The sequence below is a fragment of the Balaenoptera musculus genome, chromosome 12 (assembly GCF_009873245.2).
Source record: "Balaenoptera musculus isolate JJ_BM4_2016_0621 chromosome 12, mBalMus1.pri.v3, whole genome shotgun sequence".
NCBI lineage: Eukaryota > Metazoa > Chordata > Mammalia > Artiodactyla > Balaenopteridae > Balaenoptera > Balaenoptera musculus.
Genome location: NC_045796.1, coordinates 49,710,100 through 49,729,950, shown reverse-complemented (window position 1 = coordinate 49,729,950; position 19,851 = coordinate 49,710,100). Strand labels below are relative to the sequence as shown.

Sequence of the window (19,851 nt, the reverse complement as noted above, 5' to 3'; positions counted from 1 at the left end):
TCTAGAAGTCCAGGTCTCTGGTGAGGACCCTCTTGCTGGCTTCTTGCTTTGTGCTTACAAGGCTTTTCCTTGGGGAGGAAGGGAAGGAGGGAGATAGACAGAGGAAAGAGGGGTTTAAGTTTTCTGGTGTCTCTTCTTATAGGGACTCTAATCCTATGGGAGCAGACCCTACCCTTATGACATACCTCATTTAACCTTAAGTACTTCCTTAGAGGCCTCATTTCCAAATATAGTCACACTAGAGGTTAAACAAACATTCAGTTCATTATGGTAATATTATTCTCATTTGTGGATGAAGAAATTGAGACCAGTTCACTTATGTCCAGAGTGAAGAGTTAGTAAGTGTCAGAATCAGGATCTTATCCATTCTCTGACTCCACATCCCCCGGTCTTTCCCGTCAACACCCTGGTCATTCTCCTGTGCCCTTTCCCAGTGTTTTTACTCATGGACACAGTCACACTAAAGGTGTTATTTTTGCTTGGAATTGATCCATTGAAAAAATGTCCAAATTGGGGCTTTCCTTCTAATTATAACCAATTTATCTTCTACCCCCTTATTTCTATTTAACCAGGTTTTTCTCCTTATCCCTATTCTCATAATATATCTCCCTTTTTACCTCAACCATCATTCCTGCCCAGTTTAGGGTCAGCCTTTTTGACAGTGCTCCGAGTTTCAACACATTTTAATCCATCACCCCCTTGATGTTTTAGACTCCTCTTGTACTTTAATTGCTCCAGTCCTGGAATCAGCTATTTCTATAAGGATCCTGGGGTTTTTTTTAGAAATCACATTTTGTGTGCTAGGGAGTATTTCTGGGTTGGTCATTGTTTCTAGGCTTTTTCAGTGGACAGAACTATGAGATTTATTTGTTAAGATAAAATATATCCTGAGTTCATACTGAAACTTCTAACTCAAATTTAGGACAGAAGGATATGTACACATACGTACCTTCTTTCATCCATGACAAAAATCCAGGTTCTCAATGACTCCAACATAATGATGCATTTACTTTATACTGTACTACACATACAACAGTCTCAGAATAAAATACCATTATTACTACTGGTAATATGAATATTGAGTGCAACTGAAGGGTGTTTGGTTTTGTTTTTTTTGGGGTTTTTTTGTGGCTTTTTTTTTTTGCAGTTCTATATGTCTATATATGCTATTAGTAATATGGTCAAATTACTGTGTTTTGAAGTCACTTGAAACAGTCCTTTTCTGTATGATTATGCCTTCAGCCCAATACACAGGTTCATTTCATTTTGTTCTCAATTTTTAGGGATAACTTTATTTTTTTCATTTTAAATTATTTTTTTAACAATTTTTGGGGTATAATTTACATACAATCAAGTGCACATATTTTTAAATTCTTTTTTTAATTCTTTTTTTAAATTTTTATTTATTTTTTGGTTGCGTTGGGTTTTTGTTGCTGCATGCGGGCTTTCTCTAGTTGCAGCGAGTGGGGCCTACTCTTCGATGCGGTGTGCAGGCAGTGCCTTTTCTTGTTGCGGATCACGGGCTCTAGGCGCGTGGGCTTCAGTAGTTGTGGCACGCGGGCTCTAGAGCACAAGCTCAGTACTTGTGGCACACAGGCTTAGTTGCTCCGCGGCATGTGGGGTCTTCCTGCACCAGGGATTGAACCCTGCATTGGCAGATGGATTCTTAACCACTGTGCCACCAGGGAAGTCCAGATGCACATATCTAAAGTTTTAAAATTTAATGGATTTTGACATATTTATATACCTCTAAAAACACCACTGCAATCAAGATACAGAACCTTTCCATCACCCCCCAGAATTTCCCTGTGCCCTTTGGCAATCCATTATTTTTCTCTATTCTAAGCAAACATTGATCTGCTTTCTGTCATTTTTACATTTTGCAGAATTTTAGATAAATGGAATCATACAGTATGTACTTTCCTTGGCCTGGCTTCTTTCACTCAGTTTGTTTTGAGATTCATTCGTGTTGTTGTATGTATCAATCCTCCATTTCTTTTTATAACTGAGCAGTATTCCATTTATAGCTATTCTGCAGTTTGTTTATACCTTCATCTGTTGATGGACATTTAGATTGATTCCAGCTTTTAACTATTACCAGTAGGACTGCTATGAACATTTATATACAAATTTTTGTGAGGACCTATGTTTTCATTTCCTTTGGGTAAATACCTAGGAATAGAATGGTTGGATCATTTGAATAGTGTATGTTAAACATTTTTAAGAAACTGCCAAACTGTTCTCCAACATGGTTGCACCATTTTGCATTCCCACTAACTGTAGGTGCTCCATCTCCTTGTCAATACTTGGTAGGCCGTTCTTTTTAATTTTAGTTACTCTAATAGGTGTTGAATACTGACAGTAATATGTTTCCAAAGTCAAATCTACAAAATAAAGGAGTGGTAGCGTTGCAGTTTTTTTTCTTTTTTTTTAAATCAGTACTTCTTTTTTTTTTAATTTTTTTTTATTTTTGGCTGTGTTGGGTCTTCGTTTCTGTGCGAGGGCTTTCTCTAGTTGTGGCGAGCGGGGGCCACCCTTCATCGTGGTGCGCGGGCCTCTCACTGTCGCGGGCTCTCGTTGCGGAGCACAGGCTCCAGACGCGCAGGCTCAGTAGTTGTGGCTCACGGGCCTAGTTGCTCCGCGGCATGTGGGATCTTCCCAGACCAGGGCTCGAACCCGTATCCCCTGCATTGGCAGGCAGATTCTCAACCACTTTGCCACCAGGGAAGCCCCTAGCGTTGCAGTTTTAATTTGCATTTTCTGGTGACTAATAATGTTGAACATCTTTTCATGTGCTTATTGGCCATTTGTATATCTTTGGTAAAGTGTCTGTTCAGATCTTTGCCTGATTTTTTTATTTGGTTATTTGTCTTCTTATTGAGTACTAATGTGGAAGAGTGTGTGTGTGTGTGTGTGTGTGTGTGTGAGATAAGTCTTTGTCTGTCTGACATATAATCTTTGAATATTTTCTCCCGGTCTGTGGCTTGCCTTTTTGTTTTATTGATTTATGTATTTATTTATTGGCCACACTGTGCAGCATGTGGGATCTTAGTTCCCCAACCAGGGATCGAACTCACTCCCCCTGCAGTGGAAGCACGGAGTCTTTAACCACTGCACCGCCAGGGAAGTCCCTTGCCTTTTTGTTTTTAATGATGTCTTTTTTTAAAAAAATTTTTTTATTAAGGTATAGCTGATTTATAATATTATGTAAGTTTCAGGTGTACAACATAGTGATTCCCAATTTTTAAAGATTATACTACACTTATAGTTATTATAAATTGTTGGCTATATTCCCTGTACTGTACAGTATATCCTTGTAGTTTATTTATTTTATACATAGTAGTTTGTACCTTTAACCCCCTGTCCCTCTCTTGCCCCTCCCCTTTCCCTCTCCCCACTGGTAACCACTGGTTTGTTCTCTATATCTGTGAGTGAGCTTCCTTTTTGTTATGTGCACTAGTTTGCTGTATTTTTTAGATTCCACATACAAGTGATATCATACATTTTCTTCCTCTGACTAATTTCACTTAGCATAATGCTCTCCAAGTCCATCCATGTTGCTGCAAATGGCAAAATTTCATTCTTTTTATGGCTGAGTAGTATTTCATTGTATGTATGTGTGTGTGCGTGGATATATATATGTATGTGTGTGTATACACACACACACACCACATTTTCTTTATCCATTCATCTGTTGATGGACACTTAGGTTGCTTCCATATCTTGGCTATTGTAAATAATGCTGCTGTGAACATTGAGGTAGTACATGTATCCTTTCAAATTAGTGTGTTGTTTTCTTTGGATATGTACCCAGGAGTGGAATTGCTGGATATGATAGTTTTATTTTTAGTTTTTTAGGAACCTCCATATTGTTTTCCTCAGTTCCTGTAGAACTTACATTCCTACAAGGGCTCCATTTTCTCTACATCCTCACCAACATTTGTTATTAGTGGTCTTTTTGATGATAGCCATTCTGATTGGTGTGAGGTGATATTTCATTGTGCTTTTGATTAACATTTTTCTGATGATTAGCAGTGTTGATCATCTTTTCATGTGCCTGTTGGCCATCAGTATGTGTTCTTTGGAAAAACGTCTAGTCAGGTCTTCTGCTTTTAGGTTTAAGTAGGTCCCATTTGTTTATTTTTGCTTGTGTTTCCTTTGCCTTAGGAGACAGGTTCAAAAAAAAATATTGCTATGATTTATGTCAAAGAGTGTTCTGCCTATGTTTTCTTCTAGGAGTTTTATGGTTTCTGGTCTTACATTTAGATCTTTAATGCATTTTGAGTTTATTTTTATATATGGTGTGAGAAAATGTTCTGATTTCATTCTTTTACATGTAGCTGTCCAGTTTTCCCAGCACCATTTACCGAAGAGATTTGTCAACATTGTATATGCTTGCTTCCTTTTGTCATAGATTAATTGACCTTAAGTATGTGAGTTTATTTCTGGGCTCTCTGTTCTGTTCCATTGATCCATGTGTCTGTTTTTGTGCCAGTATCATACTGTTTTGAGTACTGTGGCTTTGTAGTGTAGTCTGAAGTTAGGGAGCATGATTCCTTCAGCTCTGTTCTTTCTCAAGATTGTTTTGACTATTTGGGTCTTTTTTGTTTCCATACACATTTTAAAATTATTTGTTCTAGTTCTATGCCATTGGTATTTTGATAGGGATTGCATTGAATCTATAGAGTATTATGGTCATTTTAAGAATATTAATTCTTCCAATCCATGAACACAGTATATCTTTCCATGTGTTTGTGTTGTCTTCAGTTTCTTTCATCCATGTCTTACAGGTTTCCAAGTATTGGTCTTTTAACTCCCTAGGTAGGTTTATTCCTAGGTATTTCTCTGACAGTGTGCTGTTAGTGTATAGAAATGCAACAAATTTCTGTGTATTAATTTTGTATCCTGCAACTTTACTGTATTCACTGATGAACTCTAGTAGTTTTTTGGTGGCATATTTAGGATCTTCTATGTATAGTATCATGTCATCTGCAAACAGTGATGTCTTTTTTTTTTTTTTTTTTTGTGATGTCTTTTAAAGAGCAGAAGTTTTAAATTTTTGTGAAGTCTACTTTATCCAATTTTTTTCTTTAATGGTTGTTCATACAGTGTTTTGTTTAAGAAACCTTTGCTTATCCCAAGATTGCAAAGATTTTTTTCTCTTATAAATACTTTTTTGAAGTCTTATAACTTTAGATCTTACATTTAGGTTTATGATCCATTTTGAGTTAATTTTTGTGTATGGTGTGAGGTAAGGGTCAATGTTCTTAAAACTTTCTACCTCATTTCATTCTTTTTTTTTTTTTTTCTTTCTTAAAAGCTTATGGAAAAAGCACATGCCTATAAGGTTTGCATTACAAAAACTGTTTCAGGGGAGACTGGAATGTACATATCTTGTTCCCCAGAATGACTCTGACTTCAATAATGCTGCCACAACCGTGAGTGGGGCTTTATTAACTTGGCCACTGAAGGAGAGTCAGGTTTTGGCAAAACTATGGGAAAGTTCTTCATTAATTAAAATCAATTTTTAGATCAAAATACCTTAAAAAAGTACATATTTGGTTTAAAAAAGTACCCCCAAGGGATTTTTATTTGTGGTAGTAAGGAAGGGTGGTGTGTACAAGGGTATGCACATTTAACGTCTGCTTTATGTATGTTAGTGATGTGATTTTCTTTTAGTTATCTATAAGAAGGAAAAAGCAAACTATAAAAGATGTATATGTCCATGCACATGGAGATAATTCCCATCTTATGAGCTAATGGGAGGAGGGAAGCAAGTGCTGAGTGGCTACAGATTGGGACGGAATGAGGTATTTCCTGTTTATGACATCACCTGTCTTAGGGCACCTCTTCCTAAGTAATTAATTTGGATGACCCTTTTATGCATAACTTTTTCTTAGCTAGATGTTATTCGTGTGTTTCCATTTAGCCTCCCCCCAAGTTCAATCTTTTTATCTGTAAAATGAGGTGACCAAACTTGTTTGCTGTTTTCCAAACTCTTTTCATTCATGTGCCACCTTCATAACATTAGCCATGTCCATGTAGTAACCATAGCATTGTTCACTGGAGGTTTTTCTTTAAATTGACTCCTTTTTTAAAAGGAAACTTTATGTCCCTACTCTCAATGGAAAATGGTGTATGATAACATAAATAATGCATTGTAGATTATATCTGCCTGTGTATCATTTAAAATTATCTCATATGTGCCACTTGGGTATTATTACCACTCTGTGGGAAAACAGTCTATTCATTGATCTTGATGGTTCTTTTCTGGATATGACACTAGATAGCTTTTCTTTGCTCATATAATTGAGATTCCTTGTTAGAATTTTCTTGCTTGTTGGCATCTGCCATATAACAAACACTAGTTCAATTTAATAATCAAAGTTTGAACAGCCATTTTTATAGACTTTTGCCATCTTCACCTATCTGTCTTAGTTGATTAAAATTTTATACCTTGTTTTACATTTTCTAAAAAGTTACTGTTCACAATAAACCTGTTATACTCTGGTGCTGAGCATTGGCTTAGAGGGAGAACTGCAAAACTGAAAAATTACATGGCTCAGTGAACTAAACAGAAATACAGTCATGAGATTAAATGGTAGAGGGGCGGGACCATCAGATTTTTCAGGGATCAGTTTCTGTGCTGCTTTTTAGATAAGATACAGAGAGTTGCGTTTAGAATGCAGCTGATTTGTAACTGAATTTTAAAGGTATGTTAATCTTTTTTTTTTTTTTTTTTTTTTAAACAACCTGACGTGTGCTTTTAGATTTCTTCAGAGGCCCCACAGTATCAAACGTCCGCCTGGCTGGTTTAGAGTATGTTCTGCACTTCACTGCACTGAATGGGAAGATTTACTTTCGAAGCTATAAGTAAGTGCATTTCTTAGCATGTTTTTGTTAATCCTCAGGGTTAGCATTTTAGTGTGACTGTTTTATAGAGCTCAGACTTAGAATTGGTGTCTGGCCAAAAGTTTATTTGGAGAGTTTGCAGAATAGCAGTGACAAAGTAGCTCTGTGCTGATCCTCAGGTCTGTCACTCCCCTGCTAACTTCTGCCTCCCAGAAACCCTGCTTTTCCAGGGCCCTGGGGCATCAAACACTACACTCCCTCTGAGCTTAGAACGCTTATTCAGGCCTGACTCGCCATACTTTTATGCAGTGTCTCCCTGTTTTTCTTGACTAAATTTAGAGCGCCAAGCCACAAGTCTTAGTCCAGCCAAAGCAAATCTCAAAGCCCTGAGTCTAAAAAATGGAGTCTGAAAGTAATAAGAAGATTCAGTGGCTAGATTCATTTTAGCTTCTTTCTCCAGCCCAGGCCTCTACCCGTACCCCCAACACAATATAAATATAAATCCTAACAAGCACATTCTGTTTTCATAAAAACCTTAATGACGTGCTGCAACTGCCTTTTGAGGTAAGCATGACTTGTTTTTTTCCTTATTTAAAATAAAGTGTTAGCGCTGATTGATGGAGCACACACTTTCCTAGAGAATACATTGACTCCCACTAACTGCCTCCCTTGGTACATTAAATTCAGCCTGACGTCTGCTTCGTGCTGTGGCTTGGCAGTGCGGCCTGAGCGCCAACAGCCCAGTGTTGACAGTGTCTTCGTGCGGTGGTGTCATTTGTGCAACCATTCGTGGACTTCAGCATTTCATCCATGGTTTTAATTTTGTTTTTTTATCATAACGGAATACATGGTTGACCAGCTTGTGTCCAGTGAACATCCAAATGAACTAAGTAATCACCTCTTTTTTGTTAGTAATTTCCATCTTTGTCTCAACTGTATGGAGTCAGAGATGCTCGGTTCTTTTCACCACATGAGTGGTACCACCATTTCTGTTTTTCTATTTTTTTCTCATTTAAATAATAACGGGCAAAGGATTTTATAATAATTTTTAACTAGTTGAGATTGAAAGTCCCTGTAGTCTGTTGTTTGCATTTCCAAACTTGATTTTGGGGCGGTTAAGAAGTATTATGAAGTAGGTGACTCCTATTTATAGAGCAAGAGATAAAAGATGAAAAATCACTAACATAAAAAAAATCTTTTTGAAAACTTATGTTAAACAAGGAGACCCTGGGATACAAAGGAGCTAAAAATATAAAGATAAAAGTCTTTGAGAATGAGAAATGAATAATAACAATAATCTGAAACTCATGGTGAACAATTTCAAAGGAAGTATTCTCTTGTATCAGAACTTGTATTTAGTGAAAAGAAAGATAAATTTGTAAAGAAAGAAAGAAAATACAGAGAAAATAAAGCAAAATGGACAGAAAATTAGCAAATCAGGCTTAAGAACAAGGATAAATTGGCAGTGTAACTACACATATTCATCCGTCCACTTACTTTAGAAGTATGTAATTGCTGGAATCACTGTTAGGTTAGCATGGCATCTACCATAATGAAAAAAAAAGATTTGAATTTTTTACGAAATTATTTTATTCATTTATTTATTTATTTATTTATTTTTGGCTGCATCGGGACTTAGTTGCGGCACTCGGGGTCTTCTTTGCACCGTGCAGGATCTTTCAGTTGCAGCACGCAGGCTTCTCTAGTTGTGGTGCACGGGCTCCAGGGTGCATGGGCTCTGTAGTTAGCGGCACGTGGGCTCTCTAGTTGAGGCCCATGGGCTTAGTAGTTGTGACAGGGCTTAGTTGCCCTGTGGCATGTGAGATCTTAGTTCCCTGACCAGGGATCGAACCTACGTCCCCTGCATTGGAAGGCAGGTTCTTAACCACCGGACCACCAGGGAAGTCCCAAGATCTGAATTTTTAAGATCAGAAACCCTAGTGTAAAATTTTAATCCCAGGTTTTCATATCTATATCCTGTAATACCTGCTAGCTATTGATTTGAAATAGAAAATGGACAGTGTGATTGAGAGTGAGCTGCTACTGGGGAAAATCCCTAGATGTGGATTAGCTTAGCCTCCAAGGGCTGTGCTCTGCTTGGGAGGGGAAGGAAGAGGTGGTTCCGGGAATGAGCATCACCTCTGAGCCTAGCGACCTGGCTCTGTGCCAGGCTTCGCCACATGACATGAGCAAGTCACTTCTCAGGGCCCCTGTTTTTCCTTTGCAAAGTGTAGTGATATCATATAGGTAATTCTGAGGTCCCTCTGAGACGGGTAATTCTCCTTTATGAGAGGGAGAGGGGTGCAGATAGAGGTGGGAATGTGCCAGGGAAGTGTGTCTGACCTAGTGTGGCTCCTCAGGCATTCTCACAGGCTGCTCTTGGGTGTCCTGCCCTCTTCCAACCAGCCCTTAGGCAGTTGGTTAAAGGTAGTAGTTAATATTGACACTTAACTAATTTGTGAAGATCAGTAAGGCTTATAAAATGGTTTTGAGCTTCTTGGATGAAAGGAACTCTGAGCATGGAATTACATTAATAGAACCTTTGACCTTTCCTCTTTTGGGGAAATAAATCATAGAGTTACTGGCATCTTCCTGTATATCCTATAATAATTAATTCCTTGGAGAATTTTATTCACTATAGGGCCAGAGCTATTAATAAGAAACTGAAGATCTTTAGTAACTACCACGTATGCCTTTGCCATGGCATTGGGTAGGTTTTATGGGGAGAAACATGCAAAACAGGAAGTATTAGCATACCTTGAAAAGCAAACACTACATTCTAGGCAAGGAGTTAAGTAATGAAAACAGAATGTCAACAGAAGAGAGGGATATGGAAGGGAGAAAAATAAGGAAATTGCAATTTAAACAAGAGTGGTAATGCCAGTCTTTCTCAAGAAATAGGCAAATCATATTTAAATATATTGTAGAAATTACCAATTAATATATCTAGTAGCCTAAACCTATTCTGAGAGGGAAGGTACTGAGTTCTGTTTGTCTTTGTGTCCCTGCATCTTATACCATGTAGTCTTGCAGAACTGAATGTCACTTTTGATTTAGAGCTTATAGGGAAACAAAACAAACAAAGCTTGAGGTTAAGATCTGAAATGGAGATTTACATGGGTTGTAAAGGTTCTGGGCAATAGATATTTGGCTGGAGTTACGAAAGCCTGGAATCGAAATGTCTGTCTTCAAAAAGAAGTGCAGTGTCTATGATGGCATTGAGGGTAAAGGAAGTGGTTTTCATTTTGTTTTTTTAGAGTCGATGTTTAATAGACTCTTCATTTTCCTTAGCATAATCACAAAAATCCTGTATAAATTCTCTATTAATACATTTCCTCTGAGAAAGAGTAAACAGGTTGTTTTTTTAAAGGATTAACAATTGATTTTTTTTTAAGCTTTCAGTTCTTTCTTTCTTTCTTTCCTTCCTTCCTTCTTTCCCCCTTTCTGTCTTTCTTTCTTCCTTCCTTCCTTCCTTTCCTCCTTTCCTCCTTCCCTCCCTCCCTCCCACCAGGTCTTAGTTGCAGTGTGCGGGATCTTCGTTGAGGCATGTGGGATCTTTAAGTTGTGGCATGCGGGATCTTTTAGTTGTGGCATGCGGGATCTAGTCCCCCTTCCAGGGATCGAACCCAGGCCCCCTGCATTGGGAGTACAAAGTCTTAACTGCTGGACCACCAGGGAAGTCCCAATGATTTTAGATTCTAGATTTCACTGTTAAAAGCTATTAATAAAAAGAAAAGATGATAGCCCTATCACGAGAAACCATATGGAGAGAACTGACAACTGGAGAAAGTTTCCTTTTATTTCTATCAAATAGAAATAGAATAGTGAACATACTCAGTGAAGTGATTAAGATCATCTACACAGGCAGTATGGCACTGTAACTTAATTCTTCAGTAAATAGCAACATATGTAGTTATATGTAGTTACTTGGAAAAAATTTTCTATACTGCTCAAAAGATTTACTTCGTTAGCAGGGCACTTGCATAAATAAAAAGGTACATGAACTGTTCTGGATTGACAAGTTCTCCATTTAGCTGAAAATTAGCATCTTAAGTGGTAGAAAATTTTTTCATTGATATTTTATATATGTGATTTCCTTGATTTTTTTTTTAAAGTCTACTGAACACAAGATATTAATCAAGATTTAGTCTTTTTTTTTTCTTTTTTCTTTTTCTTTTCTTTTTTTGGCCATGCCATACAGCATGCGGGATCTTAGTTCCCTGACCAGGGAGTGAACCCGTGCCCCCTGCAGTGGAATCGTGGAGTCCTAACCACTAGACCACCAGGGAATTCCCAAGATTTAGTCTTGATATGAGTTCAGCATGGTAAATATCATTTATTTGGAAGCACTGAACATGTGGATGCAACTGCAGAAGTACCTGTGATATAAAAGATCAAATGGTCACTGCCGCCACATGCGTGAATTAGGTATTAGGGAAGATGCCATGATGTTAGCCAACTTAAGCTCCTAAAACTGCTTTCCCTTATGGTAGGCCTGAGATAGGCCTTCTCTCAGGTCTCTTCTCCTGGAACCACTGTGAGGAGAGTGACCTAAAGACCCTTGTTTAGGTTCTTTTTCCCTGTGCTTGCTCCCTTCAAGCCCCATACTAATATTTATTGTATCTTTTAATGTTAGTATCTTTTTATTTCTTTGTTTAACATTTCTGCTCTTTACATATCCTAGGTTGTAGGTTGTGTTTTTTGGGTTTTTTTTGCCTTGTTTAATTTGGTATAAATTACTGTGTCTGATACAATGTATCTATCATTATGACTCTTCCATAGCCAGTAAATGCACCTCCCCTTGAATGGAGTGTATTGATTGGTTGTCTTCATGTGATGCAGGGCTGTTAACAAGCTTTTGCCCACTCACTCCTGCTTCCTGGTGTTTGCTGCTCTCCTGGGTATTCTTTACTCTGCTTTCCTCTTCTGTTCTTTCTCTTCTCTCATGTCACTTGTTGCCTCTTTTCACACTCCGGCTTTTATGTGAAAAGGCTGATCTTTTTAAAACATTATTATTTAGTTCTTTTTTTCCCCATATGGAGATCTGGCCACAGTAACAAATTGAGTCTTTTAACTCAAATAACCTTCAGGTCTTTGAGCAGTTCTTGTGGTATCTCTCACAAAAATAGAATTTGTGAGTCTCCCTTCCTCCCCATTGTATCCTTCATATGCTTTCAAATCCAGAGCTGTTTGGACATATGGTATCCAGAAAGTTGTGGTTTTGTTATATTAAGTTCATTCCAGTCTATAGAGATCAGTAAATGTCTGTGCTATGGAGAAAAGTTGATTCTGAATAGGTCTTAGAGAAATAAGAATTTGTTAATCAATCATGTAATATAATGTTTCAAAAACCCAATTAAGATTTTTTTATAATCATGTAAATCTTGCGTAAGATGAAGAAGTCAAATCAAAGGATTCCACTTCTTAGAACTGTATCACCTGCTGTTTCTCAACAGTATTGCATACTCTTATGTTTTATTTTTGAAAATAAGTAGACTAAAGAAAATACTTGGTCTTGGGGCTTCCCTGGTGGCTCAGTGGTTAAGAATCCGCCTGCCAATGCAGGGGACACGGGTTCGAGCCCTGGTGTGGGAAGATCCCACATGCCGCAGAGCAACGAAGCCCATGCACCACAGCTACTGAGCCTGTGCTCTAGAGCCTGTGAGCCACAACTACTGAGCCCACATGCCACAACTACTGAAGCCCATGCAGCTAGAGCCCGTGCTCCGCAACAAGACAAGCCACCGCAACGAGAAGCCACGCACCGCAACGAAGAGTAGCCCCTGCTCACTGCAGCTAGAGAAAGCCCCCACAAGCAGCAATGAAGGCCCAACGCAGCCAAAAATAAATAAGTAAATAAAATAAATTTATTTAAAAAAGAAAGAAAAAGAAAATACTTGGTCTAAATATATAAAGTATTAAGCTTAGCCTTTCCTTTCGTTTTTTTTTTTTAAATCTTTTTGGCCATGCCATGTGGCATCTGGGATATTAGTTCCCTGACTAGGGATCAAACCCATTCCCCCTGCATTGGAAGTGCAGAGTCTTAACCACTGGACTGCCAGGGAGGTCTCTAAGCTTAGCCTTTCTAAACATTTTATGATATTTTATGGAACTGTAATCTTCTAGAACAAAGATATTTGTGGGGGGGGCGGGACTTTTATCAAAGTCAAAGCAACATTTCTGTTTTGCTATTTCATAAAGGTTGCTGTTGAAGAAATCTGGCTGCAGAACACCTCGGATTGAATTGGAAGAGATGGGACCCTCATTGGATCTGGTTCTGAGGAGGACACATCTAGCATCAGATGACCTTTATAAGTTATCTATGAAAATGCCCAAAGCCCTCAAGGTATGTGACTTGTAGATTGGTGCCATGTTTATTTGTATATTCCATTCTTCTTTCCAAAAAAGGATTTGTGGCATATTATATTGAAGAGCATACATAAAGAGGTCAATGAAATAGATAAAATTAGACTCTCAGAGCCAAAGAAAGGAAGAAGCAAATAAGCCAACCATAATTGATAATAAAATTGTAGAAACCAGGCATCAGGTGTTGCTGAGAGCTTCCTGCTAGTCAAGACTGCCAGTTTTCAGCAAAAATGGGGCTCATTTTAGGCATTGTGAAAATGTAATTTCAAGCATAGGATGTGTAACCCATACTTGCATAAAATGTGTTTTGACTTTTGAATGGTTTTAAAAAGCAAGTAGAAATGGCATCTCTGGAATGCCAATAAAGATTGAAATGATAGTTATAATCCTTAAGCTAAACACAGGAAATTCTCTCAGTGCATGACAGTGATTAGTCTTGTTGTGTCGCTTCTCAAAGTATGGTCTGACAATTTACCTGAGAATTGTTAGAAATGCTGAATTCTCAGATCCCACCATAGCCCTGCTGAATTAGAATTGGCATTTTAATAAGCTCTGAGTGATCTGTTTATACCTAAGTTTGAGGAGAAAGGGCTGTAGGGCTATAGACTCTGTGTCATTAAAGGTGTGCTCACTAATGGAGATTGTTAATACGATAGTTGTTGTACACTAGATTTTTACCAGTTCATGGTAGTAGACCCAACTAAATATATATTTATATATTCTTGTTTCATAGCCAAAGAAGAAGAAAAATGTCTCTCATGATACTTTTGGTACAACTTATGGAAGAATTCATATGCAGAAGCAAGACCTAAGCAAACTACAAACCAGGAAAATGAAGGGGTTGAAGAAGCGACCTGCAGAAAGGAAAGCAGAAGACCAGGAGAAAAAATCAAAGAGAATTAAAAAGGATTGATGGAATATAGCCAATAACTGCATTTTTATTGTAGTCTTTACTTAGAATTATCAAGCATCAATTATTTCAGAGTTTCTTGTAAGGTTTTATTGTATATTTTTATAACTTGATAATTTACCTAAATTATATATTATATACATTGTGAACAGTAACATACTAGTATTAGGTTGAAAGTTAGGCTCTTACTGGAGACATTACACCCTGGTATGCCGTTTTCTCTCTGTGATGTGACATTTCCCTCTGCCTACCCCCTACAAAGTCTCCTATCTCATTGGGTGGGTGAGTGAGGAGGGATCTCCAGAACAATCATTGGTATTTTAGAGAATTTTGGGTTAAGCTTTAGATAAATGGAGGAAGTTATGGAAAGTAGAAATGGTCCAAAGTAACTGTATACATGCTCAGTATGAGCTACCTGGAAAGTTGACCCCATCTCCCAGCACATACATACAACCTGACTTTTATTTTTTTACTTTCCTGTTGTTTTACCTGAAATTCTACCAGTTAGAGATTAATTTTGAGATTTTAAGCTCTGTGTCTTAAAACAGATCTCTGAGATGTCCACTACCTGATCATTGACATACTACCTTACTATTGATTATTTTAAGAGATTCTGCTACTAAATGGAGCCCTATTCCTCTTCTTTGGGAGAAAGGAAGTTTTGATAAGGGTTGAAGTGAGAAAGGAGAGATTAGATAAGTTAAGACACAGGACATTTTAGGGTATTGGGTAGCTGTAGGTAGCTAAAGGTCACATGAAGGCCCTGGGTGTTTGCATACAGAGTAGGAGTAAGCCAAAGCCAAACAGCTTATTTTGAAATTTTCTTGAAGACTGGCCCTGTGCCTAGGAAAATGGGGGAAAGCTTTCTGCTTCCTACTCCTAGTACTGCAAACTTGTTTTCCCTAAATGTACAATTTAGTTTCCTTGACTGAGTCCCTGGCAAAGAGGCTCCTTTATACAAGCACAAGCCAATTATGCTGTAAAAGTACAAACATACATAAACCATGATGTGTTATGTAAAGTAGAAATGCTTTTGTTTTCAATTCCATGTCAAGGAACTCCTCCATGTCTATGTGTGCATGCATTTATGTGAGTTTGCTAAAAGCTAGAACCTCAATTTTACTTTTTTTATCCTTTCCCTTCTCTTGTAAACCCATTCCTTAGCCTTCCTTCTCCCCAGCCCTTTCCTGGCTAATAGTCTCTTAAAAAGGAGGGAGCTGCTATCACTCATTTACACTTGTTACTTGATTATACATTTAACCAAAGACTACACGGTTTTAGATGGAAGTAGGCATTTGCATTATATGTCTAAATGGGGAGAGAGGGCTAAATTAAAATGATTCATATCCTGCTATCTGCAAGTAGATGGACAATGGACAATAGTTGGGGAGAAGGGGCGTCATGAAAGGGGCATCAGAAATGATGGATGCAGGACTTCTCTGGTGGCGCAATGGTTAAGAATCCACCTGCCAATGCAGGGGACACAGGTTCGAGCCCTGGTCTGGGAAGATCCCACATGCCGCGGAGCAACTAAGCCCATGCGCCACAACTACTGAGCCTGCTCTCTAGAGCGCGTGAGCCACAAGTACTGAAGCCCACGCACCTTGAGCCTGTGCTCCGCAACAAGAGAAGCCACTGCAACGAGAAGCCCACACAGTGCAACGAAGAGTAGCCCCCACTCGCCACAGGTAGAGAAAGCCCATGCGCAGCAACAAAGATCCAACGCAGACAAAAAAAAAAAAAAGGAAATGATGGATGCACAGCCCTTACCCAATGTGTGACCCCTGGCTGGTCCAGCTAACAATAATGAAGGTAGGCAGATTCAGGAGGCAGAGCCATGGGTCCTTTTCACCAGCCACTTACAGGAAGGACCCTGCCACACTGTATGGCTGTTAGCATAACTGATGCCATCTTGGGCCTGTTCAGTTCCTCCCGTCCTTCAGCTGACCCTACCTAGGGCTGTACTGTGTAGTAAATCTCTGTTGTCAGGGGCTTTGTAGTTAATAGATGTTGTTTAATGACCATTAGGTCCAGGTGGCCCCTGTGCTGTTAGTCTCCAAACAATAATGAAGAGCTTCGCTGACGTATTCCCGGCGCCCATGAGACTAGTTACCCGTTCATAAATCTGGACTTTGGAATTCACTTCCTGTTTCCAAGCACGTACCCCCATACCCTAGGTTAACTGTAAAATTCTCCCAGTGGCAGTTATGAATGCTTCTGGATGTCATCCGCCCTATCCCACCCTGTGAGTAAACTACCTTATAATAAGCTGATCCACTGATTATATGGAGCGGCTGGCCTCATTTTTCGGTTTCAAGATACTGTCTCAGTTTGGTGGGCATCTTTCGTTCCCTTTGTATTTTTCCTATTTTTTAAGATGCTAATACTAATACCAAGCTATATATGATTTCACGAAATCTGATTCCTTTTAATAACTTAAATGCTATTTGTTTTCTTGGTATTGAACATAATCCAAAGTAGAGATGTTATTACCCAAATCAATAAAGAAAGAGGGCAAAAAAGAACTTAACCCCAAGTCAGTTTTCAGTTATCTGATTATCTAGCTGCTTCTGATCTCTCCTTCCTTTCATTTATATTTTTAGCCACTTCTCCTCCCCACACCCAAGGGTGAGGTCAGGAAAGGATTCACAGAAGCTTTAAAAATGGAAGAAGTTAAAATCACTAAAACCACTGCTAAATTTGACCAAGAAGAGGTTTGTTTTTTAATGGAATTTCAGGTATCGGTACTTTGTCCATTATAAAATTAAGAGCCTACAAAAATACAGGGTCTTTATCATGTCCTTAATGCACTTTTAATAGATCATAGAAATGGTCAAAACATCCCATAATTGCATGAAAGGCAAATATATCCTAGTATATATATACATTATGAAATTGTATAGAATATTATTCACATCCCTTTAAATAAACTACTGTAAACAAGAAGATACATTAGGCTTGCTGGCTTGAGGTTTATGCCAGCTGTGAGAAGAAAGTCAATTTGCTTTTTTTTTTAAATTTATTTATTTTTAATGTTTCTTTATTAATTTTAGTAGGTTTTTTTTAAATTAATTTATTTATATTTATTTTTGGCTGTGTTGGGTCTTCGCTTGTGTGCGAGGGCTTTCTCTAGTTGTGGCAAGTGGGGGCCACTCTTCATCGCGGTGCGCGGGCCTCTCACCATCGCGGCCTCTCTTGTTGTGGAGCACAGGCTCCAGACGCGCAGGCTCAGTAGTTGTGGCTCACGGGCCCAGTCGCTCCACGGCATGTGGGATCTTCCCAGACCAGGGCTCGAACCCGTGTCCCCTGCATTGGCAGGCGGATTCTCAACCACTGCGCCACCAGGGAAGCCCTCAATTTGCTTTTAAATGTATGTTGTTTTCCTCTCATACCAACAACGTGAATGGTTCAAGTTTAAAATCAGCAAAGATAACACTGTGAGTTTCCTGTAAGTGGACCATGTTAGGCCATGTTAGAAAGTGACTTCCTTGGTTGAACTGGAGCCATTTTGCACTTTTTCCAATTCAAAACTCTTAGGGAAAAAGTTTTAGAACATGGCCAACCATGTTCTAGATAACCAACATGCATTTTAATTTTGTTCTTGTTCTGCTGCTTCCTTTAAACAACTTCCCTCCTCCCTTCCCAACGCATTCTCACCCTCCACCCAGACCCTTCACACTCTGAGCCTCAGAAAATAGGTTCTAAACAGGGAGAAAGGTCTGGCGCTGGGCAGGCACCTGCTACTTAGTGGGGTTGAGGCCTATATGAAAGAAGCTTTAAAAAAGGGAAATGGCAAAGCCTCTAGAACTCAGCAGTTAAGGCTTTTGCCAAACAAAGATCAAAGCCCTTGAGCTTTTAAGTCTTTTACTGGATTGGGATTGATTCCTCAAGCTCAAAACGGGCTCAGCTAGAAGCGGAGTGGCAGGTGTTGGATCTGTGAGGCACGCCCTCTGGCTAAGCTGGAACCCAGAGCTGCAGAGGTGCTGGCTCTGGATGCCAGATCAGGGGAAAGGTCCTGTAACCAGAGTTAGAGTTGAGCTTAAGCAGAGACTGTGTTCAGGGATCTGCTCTGTCCCTCTCAAACACTGCAAGCTAGCTCAGAAAGAGGTTCCTGGAGGGCAAAGCACAACCTATTTAACGGGTGCATCTGAAATGGACTTGGAAGATTCACACCCATCAACTTGAGAAGTTTATTTTCTCAATCCCTTAGCTAGTTCCCCAGAGTCAGCTGACAAAGCAGATGGCAAGGTGACCTGAGTAGAGATATCACTTTAGATGACAACCTGCCACAGGGCCTCTGGCTTGGCACTCAGAGGCAGCCCTAGGGTTTATGGCACTGCGGGAAAGAGCACGAGCATTCATTGCTGTCCCCTTAAGCCCCATTTCCATCCATTTGACTCACCACTTAAAGCTAGTCTGTGTCACAAATGTGTCTGAGTTTTATGCCCAGCACCTTCCTTTGCATAGGGAGACCTTGGGGAAGGATTAAACTGAATCTTGAAAAATCAATAAACAATGCTCAAGTGGCTAGGAGCTCCTCAAAAGTGGAATACGTGGGAGAGAGGGACAGCAGGTAGTGCAGTGTTGGGGCCGAAAGTTGTGGCCTTAAAAGAAACTGACAGGGCTTCCCTGGTGGCGCAGTGGTTAAAGAATCTGCCTGCCAATGCAGAGAACACGGGTTCGAGCCCTGGTCCGGGAAGATCCCACATGCTGCGGAGCAACTAAGCCCGTGCGCCACAACTACTGAGCTTGCCCTCTAGAGCCCGTGAGCCACAACTACTGAGCCCGTGTGCCACAACTACTGAAGCCCGTGCACCTAGAGCCCATGCTCTGCAACAAGAGAAACCACTGCAATGAGAAGCCCGCACACTGCAATGAAGAATATCCCCCACTTGCCACAACAGAGAAAGCCCACATGCAACAACGAAGACCCAACGCTGCCAAAAATAAATAAATGTTAAAAAAAAAAGAAACTGACATCCTCTCCTGATGCTGTCTGAGCCCTCAGCTAAGACTTAAAAGGACAAGGACCCAATTAAAGACAGGCAAAACCATTGGCAATGCCAATTAGTGGTATGGTTCTCTAAGTAATGTTAGAAGTGTTAGTTCCCAGCGTTTTCGAGAAATGTAAAGAAAATAAATGAGGCTTTATTTTGTTTTGTGGTAGTAGTAGTAGTAGTACGACAAATAATTTTTTAAAGGGGGCCTGATAAGGCAAGTGGTACAATGCTAGCTGACAGAATTCTTATCTGATTTCCATGCTTAGAAACTGAGAAGAGCAGAGCCATCATGGTTGAGCAGTGGTGCTCCGTAGTCCTATCCTAACCTCAAGGTGGGTGAGATGTGGTATGGAAAGCACCAGGCTGATTGAAATGGCTTGGAGTCTTAATGCCAGAAAAGGACAATCAGCTCATCTTGAAGGAATTGTGAGGAAGCAGAGTGAGGCAGAGATTTGGTCCTGGCAACATTTTGGGAAAAATCGTTACATAGGTGGCTTGTGAGCTCTTACTTAGACATGAACGTAGCCATTGCTAAGAGCCACCATGGATTCCCTGGGAGCTAAGAGTGTCAACTGATCACATTCCTTTTTTTTAAGGAGTCCTTTCCTGGTAGATAGGGGAGTAGTCATTCACTCTACATTTATCAAGCATTATGTTTCAGGCATTGTATATGTTTACAATTTAGAAAGCATTTTCTTTAAAATACAATTTTAGGAATTCCCT

General features: G+C 39.4%; 1 protein-coding gene across 1 annotated transcript in view; it reads left to right on the top strand.

The window, feature by feature from the left end:
- Positions 1-15,482, top strand: part of RPF2 (ribosome production factor 2 homolog) — a 39,052-nt gene extending 23,570 nt beyond the window's left edge. Inside the window, exons 8-10 of the mRNA XM_036872168.1 lie at positions 6,771-6,873; positions 13,054-13,198; positions 13,952-15,482. Coding sequence (XP_036728063.1) covers positions 6,771-6,873; positions 13,054-13,198; positions 13,952-14,131 — 428 coding nt within the window. The 3' untranslated portion in view covers positions 14,132-15,482. The remainder of the gene's footprint in view (positions 1-6,770; positions 6,874-13,053; positions 13,199-13,951) is intronic.
- Positions 15,483-19,851: the final 4,369 nt, after the last annotated feature.